The sequence below is a fragment of the Rhinichthys klamathensis genome, unplaced genomic scaffold (assembly GCF_029890125.1).
Source record: "Rhinichthys klamathensis goyatoka isolate OS25496 unplaced genomic scaffold, OSU_Roscu_1.1 h1tg000028l_1, whole genome shotgun sequence".
In the NCBI taxonomy this organism is placed as follows: domain Eukaryota; kingdom Metazoa; phylum Chordata; class Actinopteri; order Cypriniformes; family Leuciscidae; genus Rhinichthys; species Rhinichthys klamathensis.
Genome location: NW_026606578.1, coordinates 74,840 through 96,261, shown reverse-complemented (window position 1 = coordinate 96,261; position 21,422 = coordinate 74,840). Strand labels below are relative to the sequence as shown.

The 21,422-nt window shown below is 38.5% G+C and overlaps 1 protein-coding gene across 3 annotated transcripts in view; it reads left to right on the top strand.

The window, feature by feature from the left end:
- Positions 1 to 19,742, top strand: part of zzef1 (zinc finger, ZZ-type with EF hand domain 1) — a 55,310-nt gene extending 35,568 nt beyond the window's left edge. For all 3 annotated transcript variants that reach the window (XM_056244583.1, XM_056244582.1, XM_056244581.1), the window contains exons 50-54: positions 1,089 to 1,187; positions 8,772 to 8,937; positions 9,709 to 9,859; positions 14,128 to 14,199; positions 17,477 to 19,742. In XM_056244583.1, coding sequence (XP_056100558.1) covers positions 1,089 to 1,187; positions 8,772 to 8,937; positions 9,709 to 9,859; positions 14,128 to 14,199; positions 17,477 to 17,557 — 569 coding nt within the window. In that variant the 3' untranslated portion in view covers positions 17,558 to 19,742. The remainder of the gene's footprint in view (positions 1 to 1,088; positions 1,188 to 8,771; positions 8,938 to 9,708; positions 9,860 to 14,127; positions 14,200 to 17,476) is intronic.
- The last annotated feature ends 1,680 nt before the right edge of the window (positions 19,743 to 21,422 follow it).

Genomic DNA, 21,422 nt, shown 5'->3' with positions numbered 1-21,422 from the left:
AGAGTTTGAGAAAGTGGCATGTTTGAGTGCTAGTGGTTTATAAATAAATCATAACAGACTTACGTTTACTTGGTTTGGACTTACTTTTACTTGATTTGGACTCAGAATTTCTGCATAAATTGGTCATATAATTAAAGGAGAACTCCGGGCAATTTTTAAGTTAATCTTGATCGTTATACCTTTGTGAGTACTGTCTATAGAAAAAAACTGAACCGGATTAGTGCTTGCAACACGGAGCTTCTAAAGCTAATGCCCAGAGCTCCCACTCAGCTAAAACGGCAGTTATGGGGGCATATACAGTACATAAAGAGTGTCTTTGTGCCTCTTAACAGACACAAAATGCAATTAAAATGTCTGTCCAACATGTACAGGGCCCTTACATGACAACAAGATGCGTTTAGCAACTTAGCCATTGTTTAAATTCACCTAAATAGTGTTTTAGACGGCTAGCTGTAATCTCGCGCTGAAGTCCCGTGGGAACTCAGTTGTAGCCGGAAAAAGGTAAATAGCAGTGTACAGATGGGCATTATAATGACTAAAAGGCACATAGATTATGTCTATGTCTATGTCTTCAATACACATGAACATCTTTATGAGCTAGTTCGTTTTGTCACTCGCATACATTCACTTTTACACATGCGGGGCTATTCAAACGTTTATAAACTAAGTGGAGAACAATGTATAAACAGACTGCTACTTACTTTACAGGCACACACTCAACTTTAGCAAAGATAAATCGTTACAGTACAGCTGGCATCCATCCGCGTTCTCGATCAGTCAGACTCAATTCAGTGGGTGGGGATCACTGACTTGCACGTCTTTTCCGCGGCGCTGATTGGCTCGCTGGATGGATGCTGTGACGAATGCGTCAATTTTGTAAAGCAACTAAAACACTTGAATATAACCCTTATAGTGGCCTTTTTTACAAGCGTAGTGTGTGAAGAGTGAAGATCGGAGTTGCTCACAAGTGAAGAAGAAATGGTTCGCTTTGACATGTTTTCCTGCAGTTGTATATCTGCTGATGTACATGCATTTTAACTTTAGTTACAATGACAGATGAAAACAATTTGTTCCTCTTTCTCCTCTAGGGGACACTCTCTACTTCAGGTTTATATCAGATATGAGTAACACCGAATGGGGCTACAAGTTCACTGTGACTGGTGGCCATCGAGGGCGCTTCCAGACTGGTATGCTTTTGCAGTCATTTACTTAATAACTCTTGATGTCTCTTTTGATGTCTGTGACCAATGTCCTCTACCCACTGTTATTCTTCAACCTGTGCTGTCATCATCTCCCTGTCCGGTTACTGTCCTCTACAAGTACACCCTCTAATAAGCCCAAAAAAAGTTTCATTATGCTTATTCATTAAGCATTTCACTTGAGACTTGAATTCTTGCAGTCTTTTAGGGATGTAATGTTGGTGTCTCACTTGCTGATTTTCAGTAGTAAGCTTCATTTACACTGCAGTTTGAGAATCAGAGGGGGTCGGTGTGCACGGACGTGTCTCTCAGCGTGTGAGCGTTAATAGCCCCAAAAACTCAACTTCCTGCTGAGTCAATGGCCCTGCCGACCCTCCGATCATAACTAACACGTTTAAAATGAATGAAGGCAGTCAGTTGGTTTTGGCAGTGACAAGTGAGCTACTTCTAATGCTGAACAGAAAACGCAAAGCGACATATCACAAACACTGACTGTTAAACCATAATGATTGTATATCTGAGTATTTGTCTAGATAAATGAAAAAATAAAATTTTGAATTTAGGCTTCTTGAGATTTATTTTGTACAGTATAGAAAACTAAAACTATTAAAAATCATTTTCATTAATTGAAATAAATTCTAAATAAATGTAATTATTAAATGAAAAACCTAAAAACCTACAGGGCTCCCATGGGTCCTTGAAATCCTTGAAAGTTTGTGTATCTGAAAAAAAAAAATTCAAGGCCCTGGAAAGTTTTTGAAAATAAACATACATAGATACAGGTCCTTGAAAGGGATTGAATTTATTTTGTGCAAGAAGTTTTCTGGGGAAAAAAATCCATATTATTCCCCCCGGTCCGCTAATGTGTTATTTCGCCAACATTTCATGGCATATGCATACTAGCTTGCTTGATTTACGTTAGTTACGCGCATTTACGCGTTACGTCAAGCGTTTCCCGCGTGAGGTACTTTGTGTTGTACGTTTCCATGATGTTCATGCGCGCACAAAACTACTACGTTGGTACCGTACCTCAACGTTTGTTGTTGGACACAACAAATGTGTCCCCACATTAAGTCCTTGAATTTGAGGGTATTGGACCTGGAATGTCCTTGAAAGGTCCTTGAATTTGGTGTGGGAAAAGGTGTGGGAACCCTGTAAATAAAAATTAACTGATCTAAATTTACTATAACTAAAACTGAAATAAAAATAAAGCTAAATTGGAATATTAAATAAAAACAAAAACGAATAAAATTGACAAAAGCATAAAACAAAATTAACTTAAACCTAAAATTTAGGGCTGTCAGTTAAACGCGTTATTAACGTTAACGCAAACCCATTTTAACGCGATAAATTTTTTTATCGCGAGATTAATGGTCTTTTTGGCCTAGCAAACTTTGCAGTTTTTTTTTCACATGCTTTTGCAACAGGACGCGGCATCCATTAATTTCAATGGTTTGCGCCGCGCGAGGACGTTTTGTTGCTCCGTCAACCAAAGCGCAAGCACAGCGGCGCAAGCACAGCGGTGCGCACGCTGGGGTCAAAATTCAAAATAGTTCAACTTTTGTCTGTGACAAAAGCTGTGACAATTACCAGCGCGGCCAATAGAAACTTTTTGGCATCTAAAAAGTTTTGAAAACTTAAAAACAGTAGTCGATTGTCGAGTTCGCGCGCGCGATCATTAGTTATATTAGTTACCAATGATCGCGCGCGCGAACTCGACAATCGACTACTGTGGACTTCGAACGAAAACAGGAAGTAAATACAGGTATGTGAGCTGGCTGAATTAACATCATTTTTATTAATATCTTTCACATCTACTGCAGTCAGATTGACCGTGGTCACTCTTAATAACACCACTCACATGGCTGTGCACTTGTAATGACACATTAAGGTTGTTAAGAGGCTAAAAGCAGGTTTAGAACTTGCCCCATTGAAGTCAACAGGGTGCGAATTTTAAAAAGAGGATAACACGGTGTAGGATTTTTGTCGTTTTTGTCTGTACTGACAGCACTCCAAATGTACAAAAAAATGAGCTCAATGTTAAAATTGACCGGAGTTCTCCTTTAAATGCAGAGGACAGGTTTGAGTATGGGTTAACATACTTGGCCTTCACATCATGTCACTGTCACTTACTATATAAATTATACTAAAATAACACCGTAAGATTACATTTAACGGTGTTAAATTATTACCGTTTTAAAGAATGATAAAATATGCAAAATGAGCACTTCAATATTCAATATCTACTACAAAATATGGACCAATATGGTATGGTACCAATATATTGATCATACCTACAGTTAAAGGACACCTATTATGCCCCTTTTCACAAGATGTAAAATTAGTCTCTGATGTCCGCAGAGTGTGTATGTGAAGTTTGAACAGATGAGAATGAACAGATCATTTTTTACAGCAGGTTTAAATTGTCACTTTTTGGGGCTCAGAAAAATTTGTGTTTTAGTGTGTATCCCTTTAAATGCAAATGAGCTGCTGCTGCCGTCCCAGGGGGCAGAGCCTCACGAGCTTGCGCTTCAGTCTCTGTCAGGACAATCTCATCTCACAGAATGATAATATCAAAACAGAAACTCTCAGTAGTGTTCATTTCGACCCGGAGTCGGACAATCATCCCCACAGAGCCAGAGAATATATGCTGTATGGAGATAGAACAGTCAGGCAGCCTACAGTTTACTTTAATTGTGGTTATAATGTATTTGTCATCTGCTTTTATCCACTATTAGTACAAGCCTGTTGTAGCGGATCGCGTCCGAATGATGGCCAGAAATATACTAATGAGTTCAATGAAGTTTATTGTACATCACACAAAAGATGAAGCGTTAGTTTTACTCCAGAAAATCACTGTAAGAGCTGAATAAACACAGTATAAGAAGTGCGCTTAAAGTCTTATCCATAAACTCTCTCTCCCTTTCATTATCATCAACATACACAGCGAAGTACACAAAACACTCGTTACAACTAACAGTAAACAAATATATACACACCTTTTCAGTGGGTGCTTAAAGCTGCAGTCCGTAGCTTTTTTGGGTTAAAAATGATCCAAAATAAATTTGAGAAAATACATAACCAGCCAGTGTTCAAAACTATCTGCTTGCCTTAGCTCGATTCAAAATGGTAAGCATGTAATAATGTTTTAATTCCAGTGGTACTGGTGGATTTCCGCGGGAGATTCGAGCATGTCTTTGTGTCATTACGTCACATCTGTACATCTGTAGGCTATGTTGCGTGTGAGGATGTTGAAGGTGGAGTTTTATAGCCTTTTCTCACAGCACTTGATATAATTAGACTTTATCAATTTGATGGCGGATCTAGAAAGGTTAAAACGACAATCACCAGTGACAACTGGAGATTCACCTGTTATAAATTGCAAAAGACTTCGTTCAGACTTCGGAGCTACAGAAAAAAAGGGACTGCAACCGGACCCATGCGAAAACAAGGATACATATCGGAAGGACATTACATGTAGTCACGCAATGCTTACGTTGTTAACATTAACAATTTGAGAACAAAGTATAATTTGCACGGTTTTGCGTGATATGATAACTTATAAGCGATTGTTAGATTTAATCAGCGCGTTTTACTGCAATGTCAGAACCAGAACAAATGTGGATGTTTCTTACTAGTTCAGATGACATTTTCCGGTGAAAATGATTATGTTGGTCATACTTCCAAAAAGAATAATTTGTGATTCTGTATGCCAGTATCCACACCGGCGTGGTGACTGACAGCTGCACATTCTCTTCAAACATTGGATTCATCCGCGCTCTGACATGCCAAGGTACAACTCACGTAAAGTTGATAATTCCGCGAATTACTGCAATTGCAGATTTCCAACAGAGATGGCGAAAAAGAGGAAAAACTGCGGACTGCAGCTTTATTAATAAACTGGTAAACTTTATATCTGTAAAACGACTCGATGAGCTGTCATAAAGTGCGCGCTCTCACTTCCATTTCTGCCGTGATCAGTAACGTTAGGCCTGTCGCTCCGGAGACTGTAAGCTTGATCACGAACAGTTGTACTGATCCCTCCTCGAGTAACAACGAGAGTAAATGAAGACTGCTATGTTCATTCTTACATCTTATAACAAAACACCTCAATAGCTTTAGAAGACATTCTTGTCTACAGCTGCTCCGGCGTAGAAACAATGGCGGACTGTGTCCAGCTCACTCAGGGCGGGTCTACGCTCAAACTGCAGTGTCAATCAACAGTCGCGGGAGGGGCTTGTGCAAAAGTACGTCACATTGCCCCGAATCTGAGAATGGCTTGTTCTGAGACAGTGCTTATGATTTATGGGGATTTTAAAAAAAAGCACTGGGTGGATTTTTATCATTATAGGGTGGTTGTGTACACACACTGCAAACACATTTATGTTCAAACACCATGTAAAAGTGAATTTTGCATCATAGGTGCCCTTTAAGTTTATCCATTACAGAATTCTCTTCCACAACCCAGTTGCCCAGGCCATTCACACACAGATGTTTTAGAACGTAGGCGCAACAGTAGAGCATCTCCATATAAACCTCCATATAGAGCATGTTTGTTTAGGCAAACAATGTAAAACACTTACTGGTATACTTAAAAGAAATTCAGTGAACAGGCCATTAGTATGTAAATTTCTGAGCATATGACTGTCAGTAGTGAGTCACGACACGAGTCACTTTGAACTCTTCTCCTGAGCCTTGTCCACTTATAATCAAAGAATTAATAGACTTGTGCACCTTTTGCTCTGTTTCTGACGTTATTATTCTATAATGGAATATCAAATGAGTTTCCCCATCCATGAAAGCAGCGCCTCATTTATGAGGTCTGCCAACTCATTGTTTTTTTCACAGATGAGGCTTAAGAGGGTAAACAAGAGAAAGAAAACAGCCCCACATGTGAATTGATGTTCTTCCTTTTATGTTATTTTCATTTTGCAAGTTAAATAGGTCCTATTGTGTTTTTTCACATTTTCAAATTTCTTTAGTATGTAATGTTGCTGTTTGAGTATAAAAAAAGGTCTGCAATGTTACAAAGCACAAAGTCCACTCTAATGGGAGTTATTCCCTATATCAGTAAGAACTGTTTCTGAACTTGCTGAACAGCTTGATTTGTAGTCTTGAGTTTTCTTCCAGGAAAGTACACCTCACAATATTCCTCATTTAAATAATTCCCGGCCAAGGCATACACAATAAAAGGGGTGAGGCCTGATTGAGTTGCGTTAGTAGTGTGTTGTTGACCTGACGTTATAGTTAGCATAGTTACAGTTATGGCTGCACGATGTTGGAAAAAACTGACATTGCGATATTTTGTTTTTCTGAGATATGAAAACAGTTTCGCCAGATGACTTGAATAGCTGTATCTGGAAAGAATTAATAATTCTAGAATTCTTCAATCATTGTGTGATATTGTAGGGGAGTGAATACAAAGTACAAGCATTAGATAAATATAATACATGAAAAATATAAAGCACTATTTATTTCATTTGTATCTTTCTTCTAAGTCTAACAGTATTCAGGTACAGAAATTGAATAATCAAATGTAAAATAACACTGATAGAGGCAGAAGAGAAGGGTACTGGGTGTTGCGAAATTAGTTCTTTTCACGTCTTCCACTCGAATGGCTTAAAATCACTTGAATGTTTAAACCTAAAACACGTGTAAATGATAAGCTTTCACTCTATGATGGTTAAACTTTGCAATTATTCAGAGAATTACATTCAAACCGTGGGGCCTGGTCTGTACGGATCACAGATCAACTACGATCCCTATACTTGACATCACACATCCTGCGGCATGACTATCGCAGAGGCGCACATCACAATATAGATGCTAAAACGATATATCGTGCAGCCCTAGTTACAGAGGTGATACTCACCGTTATGGGAAGGGGCGTTGCATTTCCGACACGCTCTCTAAGGCCCCATCCACACTACTGCGTTTTAGTTTACAAACGGATAATTAAAACGAATACGATCTCCGTCCATACCAGCGTTTTAGCTGCGTATTAGAATTGATCTCCGTCCACATTAAAACGACTGAAAACGCGGATCACGTGACCATTCACCAACACTGGGCATGCGCGTGCCGGTGTAAACACAACTTCATTGATAAAATTATCCCACCATGCTCTGGGTTAACCCCAAACCGACGCTCCATGTACGGTCAACGCCGCCGCTGCACACGGGAATTGTCACAGATCGCTCGAATAATAGCTTGACTCCGGCGCATGTAGGCAGTTATAGCGTTGTAAAATGCAGAATTTGCTTGTACAACAGATATAGGCCTACGCCATGACTGATGACACCCAATCATAGAGCCGAGCGTGAGCCTCTACTACGTCATCATTTCTAAAGTCCTCCGTTTTTACCCGTCTACACTAAAACGCCCTCCAGAGATTCAAAACGAAAAACGGATCGGCAGCGTTTCTAAACTTCTCCGTTTTGGGTCTCCGTTTTTGCCGTTTTAGTCAGGACGGGAGGTGCAAACGTAGCAAAAGGTCTCCGTTTTTAAACGAAAACGCAGTAGTGTGGACGGGGCCTAAGCAGTAGACCAATCATAATAGACTGGAGCCGGCTGACCAATCAAAGCAGACTGCTTTTCGAAAGGCGGGTTTTAAAGAAATCTAAACTAAAACAGAGTTCAGACCACTGTCTATATAATGACTGGATAGCTCATGACGTTCTAAACTGCCACCAGGCAGTGAAGCCACCGGAAGTGTTCGAGTGGCCATCTTACGATTCCCTACCAGCAGAGGGCTCCAACGGCCGTTATACAGAGATCGGTAGCTCCGACGGCACTTTTAAGATGACCCGCTGTGCATCATACAAGTGTAAAACGAAGTTCACAAAAGGATCTAGAAAAACTGCCCACAGGTTGTAATTTAAGCCCATAAGTAGTAATTTATATGCACAATTGTCGCTATTTCCGTGTTGTTTTCTCCGAGGCAAGAGTAGCCTAATGCTTCTTCTTCAAAAAACAAACGATAAAACATTCAACAGTAGCCGATAAGGAACCTCAGAGCAGCAATAATCATAATTAAGTGTCCAATAGCGACCCCATTTGACAGCTTCAAAAGAGCTTCGTGCAGAGTCCATTTACCGCGCGTATACGGTGCAGGAGCAGCACGCACTATTGTGCTTCCAAAATAGGCTTCCACATGCTGTTTGCAGTGCGCAACTGATCTACGTCTGTACCACAAACAACATTTATTCTCTATTTTTTATTTCAAATCACTATTTTTATTATCAGCGTCTTTTATAAAATAATAATTTTTCTTTATAAAAAAAAATTGTATAGCCTACTATGCATTCTTTTTTACAGACGTATTCAAGTTTAAACCCAATTAAATGCATTTATTTACTATATTTTCCTTTCAATCCGTGTTCAGTTTGACCACGAACCATGATCAGTGGTTCAGACACTGGGTGAAAACAGATGCTGCAACAATGTAAATTATAAGAAAAAAATGGTCTTTTGAACATTAAATAATGTAAGTGTATTGTATCAGACCTCATAAACAATGATGAACATAATAGGACATAATATGTTCACATTTATGTTTTTGAATCTGAACAGGTTTTGAGATCCTGAAGCAGATGCTAGCGGATGAGCAGGCCCTCACTCACCTCCCGCTGTCTGACATCTGGGAGTGGCAGGTGGGCGTGGCTTGTCGGCAAACTGGAAACCAGCGGCTGAAAGCTATTCATCTGCTGCTGCGGCTCCTGCAGTGTCCGTCTCAATGGTGTGTCCCTTCTTACCTTTCTGATAGTGCTTTTTAAAAGCTGACAGCATTTATTAAAACCAACAAAAGGCAGCCGCGTCATCCTGCAGTGCTTTATAGCTGTCCCAATATTCTGGAGAGATGAGGCAGCAACTTGCTTTCAGAACCTGGTTCTGTCAGGTCAGTTCTGCACTCTGTGGATAGCAGGTCCAACTTGACCCAGTTTAACACGCCTCAAGTGAGCCTATCTTCCTCTCGCTCTGCAACTTTTCTTCTTGTTCCTGAAAATCGATGAGTTCAGAAATGCTTTTTAAAATTGAATCAAGGGGCCGACTTTTAAGCACACGAATATTGTATTTCTTGTATTCACACTTCTTGAGTGGTTTACACTACTCTGGCTCATTCTTTTGTGTGTTTTGTTTTGGTGAGCATCCAGATTAACACCGCTTTTGCATAACGCATCTGACAGTGGCTTTCTGCCTTCATTGTTCCCATGGCAACAAGGTCACATGTCAGGCTGATTTGCATAATTTCCATGGTGTTTGGACACAGTTACATCATCATCATCAGCAGAGAGACCGTGTATGAGAGAAATAGAGACATTAACCTGTGGTGTCAGATGAGTTAGCGAGTTTGAGGAATAGCCCATGCAAATGACCACCTGCTCTCCGCAAGGGGAACATTAATCGGGTGAATGAGATGGCCACATAGTTCAAATATGAGTAATGATAAAGCTAAGATCATTCAGAGTGTAATGACCTCACATTTAGATTGTTGTGTGTGTTAACACAGGGGTTGTGACCTTACACTTCTGCGGCCGCTGTGGCAGCTCTTCACTACTATGGAAAGTGGTTTGAGTCAGGACCCCACCAGCATCACGGTCCTCCTTCCTCTCCACCGCGCTCTCACAGAGCTCTTTTTCATTGCCGAAGCAAAGGCCATGGTGAGTGACCATCTTCTTCCTCTTCTTCCTCTCAAGCAGCTTCCTCTCAAAACATAAACTTAAGCTACAAATCTTTTCGATTAAAGCTGATTAGCTGTTGAAAGGAATGGTTTACGCAATAATGAACTTTCCCTCATGTATGCTGTTCGCAATCACGTCTTTCCAACACCAATAAAATCACCAAAACCCAATTAATTAAGCCATCAAATGGCAAAAGCAGCATAAAGAAAAAGAGCACAGGATTTTGGAACACCATGGAGTTGAGTAAATTATTAATTTATTTTCATTTCACTATTCCTCATTTTTATGAGATATTTGAAATATTTGCATGCTTTTCAATTATTATTTACACTGCTGTTCAAAAGTTTGATGCCACAGCAAATACACTTATGTTATTTTTATTTCAAATAAATACTGTTTGTTTGAACTTTCTGTTCATCAAAGAATCCTGGAAAATATGATCAACTTCCACAAAAAAAAATTAAGAAGCACAACTGTTTTCAACATTGATAATAATACATTTTTCTCGAGCAACAAATCGGCATATTAGAATGATTTCTGAAGGATCATGTGACACTGGAGACTGGAGTAATGATGCTGAAAATTCAGCTTTACCATCACAGAAATGAATTACATTTTACAGTATATTAAAATAGAAAACAGTTGACATCAGGTGATAACATCAGTCATCTTTTTGTATAGTTTCATTGAAGGTGCATCGTTTGTCTGTATCTTTGATTCTTAATCTTTATTTCATCATTTATTTTGGTATGCGTTTAGGGTCATGCATGTGTAACAGATGTGAATTGTTCTGTCCTTCAGACAGTGATGATAAAACAGTGACAAATGTGTCCCCTTCCAAAATTCCTGATGCCCCATTAAGTTATTTATCCTGGCATTGCTCTGTCCGGACAGTTGCTTTTTTATGGAGCATATTTATTGAATTCTGGGAGGCATCCAGGTGACGTTCAAGTAATTGTTTTGTGCTGTCACAAGGAAATAGTTCTGTGATGAAATGTGAAAAACTGGACTGGAGAGCATTAGATTTTTAGTGTCAGATTTCATTCAGTCTGAATCATGTCAGGGTCTGTGAGTGTCTGTCAGGGGAGCTGCACTAAAGTGAGTCTTCCCTTATGCATTTGTATGCTACACTCAAACTCCAAAAAATAATAGAAACACCCACACAGAAACGTACAGGCCTGCCATTGGCCTTAATGGCCACATTTACATGGTGTAGTCTGCAAGACTTGATAAAGCATTATGGCTGTTTGTAATGCATGTCCTGTTTACCGATGGTGGATCCTCAGCTCAAACTCACGGTTTAACTGGATCTTCTTGATGATCCATATGTATGGATCTGTGCAACAATCCAAAATTGTCCAAGATCCATCACAGATTGCATTCATATTCATGGTAATTTGTTGCAGTGCCCTCTTTAAACAATGTGTGAAAGGCAACATGGATATTTGTCTTTCTTTGTCTATCTCTTTAGTTTTTTCATGTGAATGATTTTGGGCACTTTTCACTGGTTAACAATAAGTATTTGAATGCAATGAATTTTTACCAATTGCTTTCAAGGTCATTTTTAAGTGAATGTATGAAGTAAGTTTCTCTCATGTTCATAGCAGAGTAACCACAGGTGTAGTTCATCACATTAAATGTTACACTAATGTTTGACAAGCAGTGTCAATATACTTTGTCTTAGTTTTAAACACACACTTGTTTATAATATGGAACGTAACAAACTTAAACTGGGGAAACGTTTTACTTAGTGTGTTTTGCTATATTTCTTAAAAAATAAAATCCACTTGTTTTGATATTTTTGTTATATAATGCAAGGACAATTATACAAATGTAAAAGTGGCTTCAGCTTCCAAACATTTTATAAGTGCGTGGGAGAGACAAAAGTGGGCACTAGGGGGCGCTAAGACACTTACTTGTATTCAAAGCAAGTCAAAATAGTCTTCAAGAACACAGTATAGTCACACAGACAGCTTAGAGAGATGCATATGAACTGTATGCAGTACATTTATAGAAATAAACAGCCATGTCGGGTAATGTCTGAGTGAATGGCGCTCTTTCTTTGAGCCTGTGAATGGGAGGAAAGTTTTAATGACAATACTCTTTCATCACTGAGCCATAATGCTTTAACAGTCAAGTTGGACTTGAATATGAAGTGGTTTGTTTGTGTGTTTGAATGAGATATGTTTAAGTGCGCATTAGTGTTGAGGACTGACAGGCAAATGGATGAAGTGAGTGTTTTGAGTGGTTACGGCAGTAGATACTCAATACTGTTTGGCCTCATTATGAAGAGCCTTAATCTCTACCACAACCGCTGCACTTCTCAGAACTGACCATAAAGATTTCAAACCTCTCAGCAGCCAGATGATCATGACTGATCTATTGTTGTTTTTTTTCAGTTAGGCAACGCTATAAAATGGGCTCAGAACACTGAACTAATGGGAGAAGGTCAACGCGTATTTGAAAGAGCGTTTCAGCATGTGAATACTCAGCTGTTGCAACGTTTGAGTCGGAAATGAGACGGAAAGAAGAAAAAAACGATAAGACGTTCAGACTTGCTATGTCTTCCTCTCCTGTAGTGTAGTAACACACATTTCTGCTGGATGACGAAAAAAAACCCTCCTTCACAGAGGAAGTGGTTTTGAATGTGTTCTGACATGACAAAAGCTGCAGCCTCTCCAAAGTCTTCAGAGAGTTCTGTCATGAAGCGTCTAGATGCTGTTCATTTGGGTGTAGAAGTAAAGTGCGATCTGACCGGCTTCTGTTGACGGCAATCCATTCATAACTTTTCCAACTAAAGTCATCAAAGCGGAGCTCTCAGTAAGGATGTTGTTTGACAAGGTTAAGGAGACTTAACAGGATATTGCAATGGATGTATCTTAGTTTTTTTTAATGTTTTTATGTAGAAAAACCATTTATTTATATTAAAGGGTAAGTTCACCCATAAATGAAAACTGCCACCATCTACTCACCCTAAAGTTGTTCCAAACCTGTATGAATTTCTTTCTGCTGCTGAACACAAAAGAAGATATATTGAAGAATCATGAACCAAACAGTTGATGGGTCCCTTTTTTTTCTTCTATAAATATTCTTAAAAACATAATCTTTTGTGTTCAGCAGAAGAACGAAATTCATACAGGTTTGTAAATGATGACCGAATTTTCATTTATGGGTGAACTAACCCTTTTACATAACCTTTTTCCAGCATTTTTAATGAATAGAGGCATATATCTATTTGTAAATGTTATTACAATTTAAAATAACTTTTTTTTTTTTCTATTCAAATTATTTTTTTTATGTCATTTATTTCTGTGATGGTAAACTTAATTTTCAGCATCATTACTCCAGTCTTCAGTGTCACATGATCCTTCAGAAATCATTCTAATATACTGATTTGGTGCTCAAGAAACGATTCTTATTAATATCACTGTTGTGCTGTTAATTATTTTCGTGGAAACCATGATACATTTTTGTTCCAAAATTCTCTGTTAATAAAATCCAAAAGCATTTATTTGAAGTAGACATCTTGTGTAACATTATAAATGTCTTAAATCATAGTGACTGAATACTGATATCTGTATGAAAAGTTCCCTTTAAAAAATGTTAAGGACAGTTACAACAACTTGTGTGCTGTTTTTGTTCAGTTTCCCATTTTCTATTAGCATTCGCATTTCTAGCCTAGCGTGCCATCTGGAGTTCATGGGCACATTTGAACAATCTATGGCTAAGCCGTGCCAATTGGTGCACGAGTATGCATTAGCCTTATCAACCTCGTTGTGTGTCGTTTATACATACTGTCGAACAAAGTATCTACTTTACTGTATTGCTGTGCATATTTTATGTAACGTTTAAATGGGCTTTACGGTTCCAGGGTTCCACCATGCACCCTCAAAAGTTCCCTGGAGATTACGCGTAACAGAAATAAGCTTTAGACTTTGATCAATGTGAAATACCTGGAAGAGTGCAAATACTCCTACCTCAGGAAATTAGATAGCAGAGGCAGGGCTGATTTAGATGATGTCTGGTTTGATTCAGAGTCATGTCATCAACAGCATGGTGCTGTTCCAAACCCCAGATTAACAGCTCACGTTGAGCCAGTCTATGGTAAATAACAGTATAGTCTAACTGGCCTTTCATCAGATTGCTCTCCTGGCAAGTGCTATAGAATAAATTCAGAATTTTTTGCTGAATTTTCATGTTGTGGGTGAATACTGAAGCTGGTATGTGTCTTTTCATTTGTCCATCAGGAGCAGGACGTTCTGCAAGAGTACCTTCTTGCTCTCACTACCAATGAACAGCTGGTAATTCGCACTGCACAGGTAAGACAACCACAGTCCCTATGGTGTTCATACATTTTATTTATTAACAGGGTTCACATGGGTCCTTGAAATCCTTGAAAGTTTGTGGATCTGGAAAAAAAATGTCAAGGCCCTGGAAAGTTTTTGAAAATAAACATACATAGATACAGGTCCTTGAAAGTGCTTGAATTTTTTTTGTGCACAAAGTTTTCTGTAAAAAAAAAAAAACCTATTATTCCCTCCGGTCCGCTAATGTGTTATTTCACCAACACTTCGTGGCCTATGGATACTAACCCAAATATGTTCAGTCAATGACTGTCTATTGTGTTCAATAAACATAAAATATTTGTGATGATAACTATTTTATTTAATGTAATGTTGAATTGCTTTGCTTGTTAAGATAATGTAAACCCATGAGTTGTTCACTTTAAACTGAAAATTAGCCCATGATTTACTCACCCTCAAGCCATCCTAGGTGTATATGACATTCTTCTTTCAGGCGAATTTAATCGGAGTTATATTAAAAAATGTCCTGGCTCTTCCCAGCTTTATAATGGCAGTGAATGTTCCTGTTTTGAAGTCCATCAAAGTACATCCATCCATGATAAAAGTGTATCTATCCATGATTAAAGTGCTCCACACGGCTCTGGGGGTTAATAAAGGCCTTCTGAAGCGAAGCAATGTGTTAGTGTAAGACAAATATTCATATTTAAAACTTTATAAAGTAAAAAACTAGCTTCCGGCAGATGGTAAGTAATGTGACAGTAATGTGTAGTAATGCGACATACTGCTGATATTTAAGCTACGCCATGACGCACTACGCTACTTCCGACGTCACAAGTTGCGCTTTGCGTAAGTAGACTGCGTATGTTCGTTTGGCCGGAAGCTAGAATTTTACTTTGTAGCGTGTTAAATATTAATATTTTTCTTACACAAACTCATCCCTTTGCTTCAGAAGGCCTTTATTAACCGCCCAGAGCCGTGTGGAGCACTTTTATGATGGATAGATACACTTTTTTGAGCTTCAATCTGATGGTTCCAATCCACTGCCATTATAAAACTCGGAAGCGTCAGGGTGTTTATTAATATAACTCCGATTGTATTCGTCTGAAAAAAGAAAGTCATATACACCTTGGATGGCTTGAGGGTGAGTAAATCATGGGCTAACTTTCATTTTAAAGTGAACTACTCCTTTAAAAGCATATTCAAATATATTAAAACTTCTGGTTACATGAGCCTAAGCTCTTTTCAATAAAATCCATGCAAAAGTTAATATCAGATCATTATAGAATACAGTATAGGATATACCGAATATTCTTCAGTTTTATGCAAAACAGAAATACGACAAATAGAATATCAGATCTCTGTCATATGGCCAAAAAAAAAAGCTTTTTTGCATAGTTGTGTTTGACACATGAAAACTGTAACAATGTATCTTACAAGGTAACACGATGTAACCTTGCTCTCACTTGAAATGTGTGTCCACATTAAGTCCTTGAATTCAAGGGTATTGGACCTGGAAAGTCCTTGAAAGGTCCTTGAATTTGTACCCTGTATTTATTTTTCATATATGTTATTTTTCTAATTTCCAAGCTTTATTTTTCATTTTTAAATCAAGAGCAAACATCATAAAAGCACTAGCTAAAAAGGACCGGATCATCAGTGATTCAGATTACCATTGCAATTCCTTTCATAGCAATAGTTTAAAGATCTGTAAGTTTGAGGAGAGTTTGTAAGCTGTTCCTAGAAAATGAAAATAATAATAAACTTTTTTCCTAGTTCAGACCAGGCTTTATGAACATTCATGAGCATATCTGGAGAACATATGCCATAAACACCAAATCTGTATCATTAAAAAGTAGATAAGCAAAAAGATAGTCTTCCCTTGTAAATAATGATAGACTGTCAATTAAACTGGCAATTTAGTACATTTGCTGTAATTATGTAAACAAAAACTTTATACAAGTAGCGTGGGTACCAGAGATTGACCAGTTTTAGTAATTCATTCTGTAATAATATTTTTAATCTCTATGTACCAATTAATAATTTGACAAGAGAAAGATAACAGATCTTGTTATACAATATACAGCAAGTAAGGGTTGTGCAGTTGAAGACAAATGAGGACAAGAAACTGATGCACCTATCTTCGAATGAGTACATGTACAGTATAACAGGAGCCACATTGGGTTTTCAGTGGCATTGGTTCACTGCTTAAAGTGAGATGTGGCAGAGCCTAGTGCAGTAACTTGTGCTGTAAAGCTGCTAATTCACAGGAAAACCACAGCACAGTGAAAAGGTGGATGCTTTTCAAATGGCTCTGATGGATGGTCTCACCATATGTTGATGAGGAATAATGATCCTGTAATGTCTAATGATGTGTAAAGCTTGTTTTATCAGCTCAACTTGATGACTGACAGTCATTGTACGGTATGGATGCTTGATGAAAAATTAATGAAAGTGTATTTTATTATTACTATACAGTTTTGCTCATTTGTGTTGCTTCTGTTGCAGTAACATTCATTAAGGCAATTTGAGAAAATACTTCTCTAAATGTCTTACTTTCTCTAAAAGTAAGAGTCTACAACCTTTGTTCACATTGAGAGATAATGGCAATAGTGACACAATTGCCTTTGGTGAAATACATATTTGTGCTCCTCATCACATGATGGCTCAAACCAAATATTATGCTAAAACAGCTGAACGACAGAAAGGATATTGATAAAAAAAACACCTGTGTTGACTCTCACATGAGGCGCATGTGTTCCCATCCTCCATGTACGTGTGTGTAAGAGTGAGTTTGTGTGTGGGCTGGGGGCAACTCTGTTGCTTTTAGTCATTAACCCCATTATCGCGTTGGGTGTGACGCAGCCTCATCTCCGCCACAGGGGCGGCTAAAGGACCACATTGTGATGTGTAGGACGGGATTAATGCTCTGTATTTATCTTCTCCCTAGCACCTTTTTAGCTTCAATAAAAAACATGCTTGTAATGTTCATGACAGACAGCCAAACAAGTGGTTTATGTTGTTAACCAAATAGTGTTTTTGTGCCTAAAAAGTTTTTAAATGGGTTGAGCAGTGGCATATTTGAAGTGTGATAATGGTGTGTTTGTGTGTGGGTGTTTTTGCTGAGCTCTGAGGGCCACAGGTGTGTGAAACGGTTTGATAAATTACCCACAATGTTTTGCTTAATGGTTTTATTCTCTCTCTCTCCCTGTTGCCCTCCCCTCCCCCTTTTTTTTCTTTCTCCTTCTGCACTCACATTTCTTTATATTGTTCTTTCACCTGTTTTATTGCATAGGCACTGAAGAACATCGCAGCCATCAGCCTGGCCATTAATTACCCAAATAAATCCACTAAGCAGCTCAACCTGTCCCCGTGAAGGAGGGATGAAAGAGAGATGCAGATGAAAGACGGGAAGCTTGCCAGAGCCCCATGGGTACGGCCTTCTGCGCTCGACTGCTGCAGCGGGAACGGGCCACATACGTTTTCCAGAAAAATCCACCTGTAAACCCAACCCTCCACTGTTTAATCATGAAGTTAGGGGCACGTGATGTTTCGTGTCTCTTCATAATCATAAAAGTTTCCTCTTGAAATGATGGCGAAGGATCTTTCCTTTTTCTTCTTTTTTGGGCTCACCTTGTCTGTTTTACCTCCTTTTTAACAATGAGAGTTTAGTGGGCTGTGCCAAATTTGTTTCTCACTCATAAGCACGTGTTCCTTTCTCCGCCCCTTCGTTTTCTTTGCCACCGTGGGCAAGACAATCGATCAAAGTAAAAGCAGGTCACCTTCCCTGCCTCACACTCTCCCCGGACACGTCGCCTAAAAATACGAAGCTGCCGACGCAGTCTCATCCTTCAAAGTGGCCCGAGACTACATACGATTCACAATATTTCGATATCTATCCAAAACCGCGGGGCCTTGTCTCTGTTCGCCCTCAGTGGAGCCTGATGAGCTGATGTTTGTTCAGTACTAGCAGCTAGCAGTTACACTTGAAAACCACATGCTTCTAGACAAATGGCGGCTGATGTTTGCGAGTAAAATAAAAAAACGAAACAAAGAGTTTGATGTGCCATTCGAGAACAGAAGGCGCCGTTTGCCTTAAGAGAGCGACTCAAAGTGATCTTTCAACTGATTGTGGGCCAGTTAACAAAGCTACGAAATGTCCTAGTAAGGGGAATGTCAGTGCTTGTGTCTTACATTGTCACGTCCCAGATTCTCAACTCACTCGTAGTGCAGCATACCACCAGGAAATGTAGAGCACTATGTACAGAAATATCACTTTATGTTGTGCTGCATGTAACACTGGACTGAATCATGACGTCCATTACTGTTCGGGGCATATTGGTTGGTGTTTTATAGATCTATTCTGTAATATTACTGCGGTTGGAGATGTTCTTGAGTGTTTGATCTGTTAAATGATACACAATTGCGAGTTTAGTGGACGGTCAAAAGGTGCAGAACTTGATAATCATAAACTTCATCCATCAAAGCGGTTTCCTTCTAATCTAGCGATTGAGACTCACCAGTATTTTAACTGTGGTGACATGGATACGGTTATGGAAGTTGTGTTGCTTTAAAAATATATATATTATCATTACAGGGACATTTTAGGGTGAATCTTGAGTGAAGCATTTGATTGGCTAACAGAGAGATATGTTGCTGTTTTTGCGGTCACGTAAAGGTTCTTAGTTCTAATCAATGTTTATCTTAATAGTTAGCCTATTTTATTAATTGTCAATTTTTGCCCTGTAGCCAAGTGTTTCTCTTTTTTTATGAAATATAGCTTTTTGTTCTTGACAGGGGTATTCAGGTCTTTGATTTTGATTTCAGTTTGATTTCATTTTAGTTGGAAAGGGATTGAGATGGGTAGTTATTCATGCCAAAGAATCATTGTTGTTTGAAAAAGAAATGTATATTTATCTTCCAGAAGAGATATTGGGGGTGGTTGGTGGAGGTGGTGTTATAATTGAAAAGAAAGCTCCAACGACGGACACGGATCCTTTAGTCCTCAATGTTTTTGTTTACATACGTACTAGCATGGAGCGCTGGCTACGTTTGGTGGCCCTGCTCAGCCTCAGTTCGGGTGGAACATTTCAAAATGTCTGCCAGGAAAATTTCCTGTCACTATAAAGCCTCAGATATTAACAAACGATGTGCCTATGTTTAAAATGAAGCAATCTTAATTTAATCTTCATATCATTGTAAAAGTCCTCTCTTCAACTATATTTTTAAAGAAAATTATATAGTTTAATTTGGAGCATTTTCTATCTATTTTATTTTTATGAATGTTTTTTTTTTCTTTCTCAGAGTTTATGGCTTCAATTGCTTTGAATTTGACATGAATGTATATAGTTGTGAATATGGACAATTGCATAAATAATTGATATGAAAATAATTTTTCAATTCAGCCCTCCACATTAAAAAAAATGTCATAACAATGTACTATATTGTTGTAAGTTTACACTTGACCCTTTTGAATTGATTTGCTATGTCACGCAAAAAGAAAAAAACTGCTCTGGGTTGATTGCTCATTTGTTTTTAATTAAAAAAGCAAGATATGCAAATTCATGTGCCTAAGGGTTTCCTTCTTTTACAGAAAATTACTTGAAAGTCAAAACTTGAGCATGTTGTTGGCGAGTTTTATAATATACTATATACAAAAAAACATGAATTGCTACATTGTTGTAGCAATATTTATTTTATTTGACTTAGTTTTGGAGTCATTATAATGTAGTTTAGTTTCAGTTTTTTGCTACTTATTATTATTTCAGTTAACGAAAATGTTTTTTTTTTGTTTTCTTTAACGGTAATAACGCTGCATTGAGCTGATTTAAGAACATTTAGTTTATTCACTTGGATTTGTAGAATTCACTTTCATTTATTTTCCTACTGTAAATTGTTCCTTGCCTATTTTACTTTCTTTTGAAATTTTGAACCTTTAAGTTGAAATCACAAAATTTGCCATGCAGCTTCTATTTAAGATTAATTTTACAGCCATACTTCTAGTATATTGATATTCCTCAAGGTTTATGTCGCTTTGACCTTGAAAATCTTTCCCATATTAAATTCCATATAATTTGTGCAGCTGTTTAACAAAAGCCATCACATTTCGTATGTAGCTATATTACTTATAAGTACAAAATAAGACATTTTCCTGTAATTTCTGATTTGATCCTTCTTTTTTCCCCATGCTGAAAGGATCCATTAATCTCAAACTGCCTTACACATGGAGCCTGAAGCCTCGAATGTGGCTTGCTACTGAAAATTATACTAAATTACACATAATCCAGTTTTTATGAAACTTGACTCTAACTTCAATAAAATGTAACAATTACAAGTGCATTAAAAAAATCGTGCCAACATAAAGTTTTTGTGTTCCTTTCCCCTTTCTCATTTGAATATTAACACCATTCCCAGCATCCTGATCCAATTGAATACAGGCAGCAGAGGTGTCTGAGGTCTAACGTCTATATGTTTGTGTTTTGGCTTGGCAAACACATGGACCCTCCCTTTAGTAATACAAATAGTCCCTCCCATGTCAGCATTTTCTTCCCTCCTAGAATGTAAACCATCTGCTGTTTTATTGTAACCGTTCGCCTAAATATAGGCTCTCGCTTTCAAACAAACACGCATGCACGGTCGACACGTGACAGAGCCACACCCTAGAGCTCATCTTCACGAATAAAAGTGGACAAATTTACCTCATAGTAGCACCAGTGTTTCTCTCTGCCTCCCTCTTTCTCTCCATTCACAGAAACACTGAATGACAGACGTGTCACTGATGATGATGATGGTGGTGGTGATTGTGCTGGAGAAGACAGTGATGATTCAGAGGAGCTCTAAACTGTAACATCCCCCTCATTACCTGTGAGTCAGCTCTCCTCACACCTCCTCTCCCGCTCCCTGCCTTCCCATGAGCTGGACGTCACCAGCAGTGTGAGACCCTACAGCTGCGACAGCAGGGGGAGATGAGGATGATGATGATGAAGTCATCCGGTGGGGACGTGAGGCTGTGGGTTTGAAGAAGTATAAATAGCCTTTGACACCGGGATGGTCGCGGAACTCTCTCTTCACACCTACACCTCGGATATGGGAAAAAGGGAGAAGGGGTGAAGTGAAAAACGGAGTAAATGATAATCTGTAGATGTGCTGGTCCCGAGAGGGGGTGGGTGGCTGTGATTCAGGCTTCGCTGAAGAGGAGTCTGGATTAATGGTGCTTTCACAGCAGATGATTTGTGTTTTGG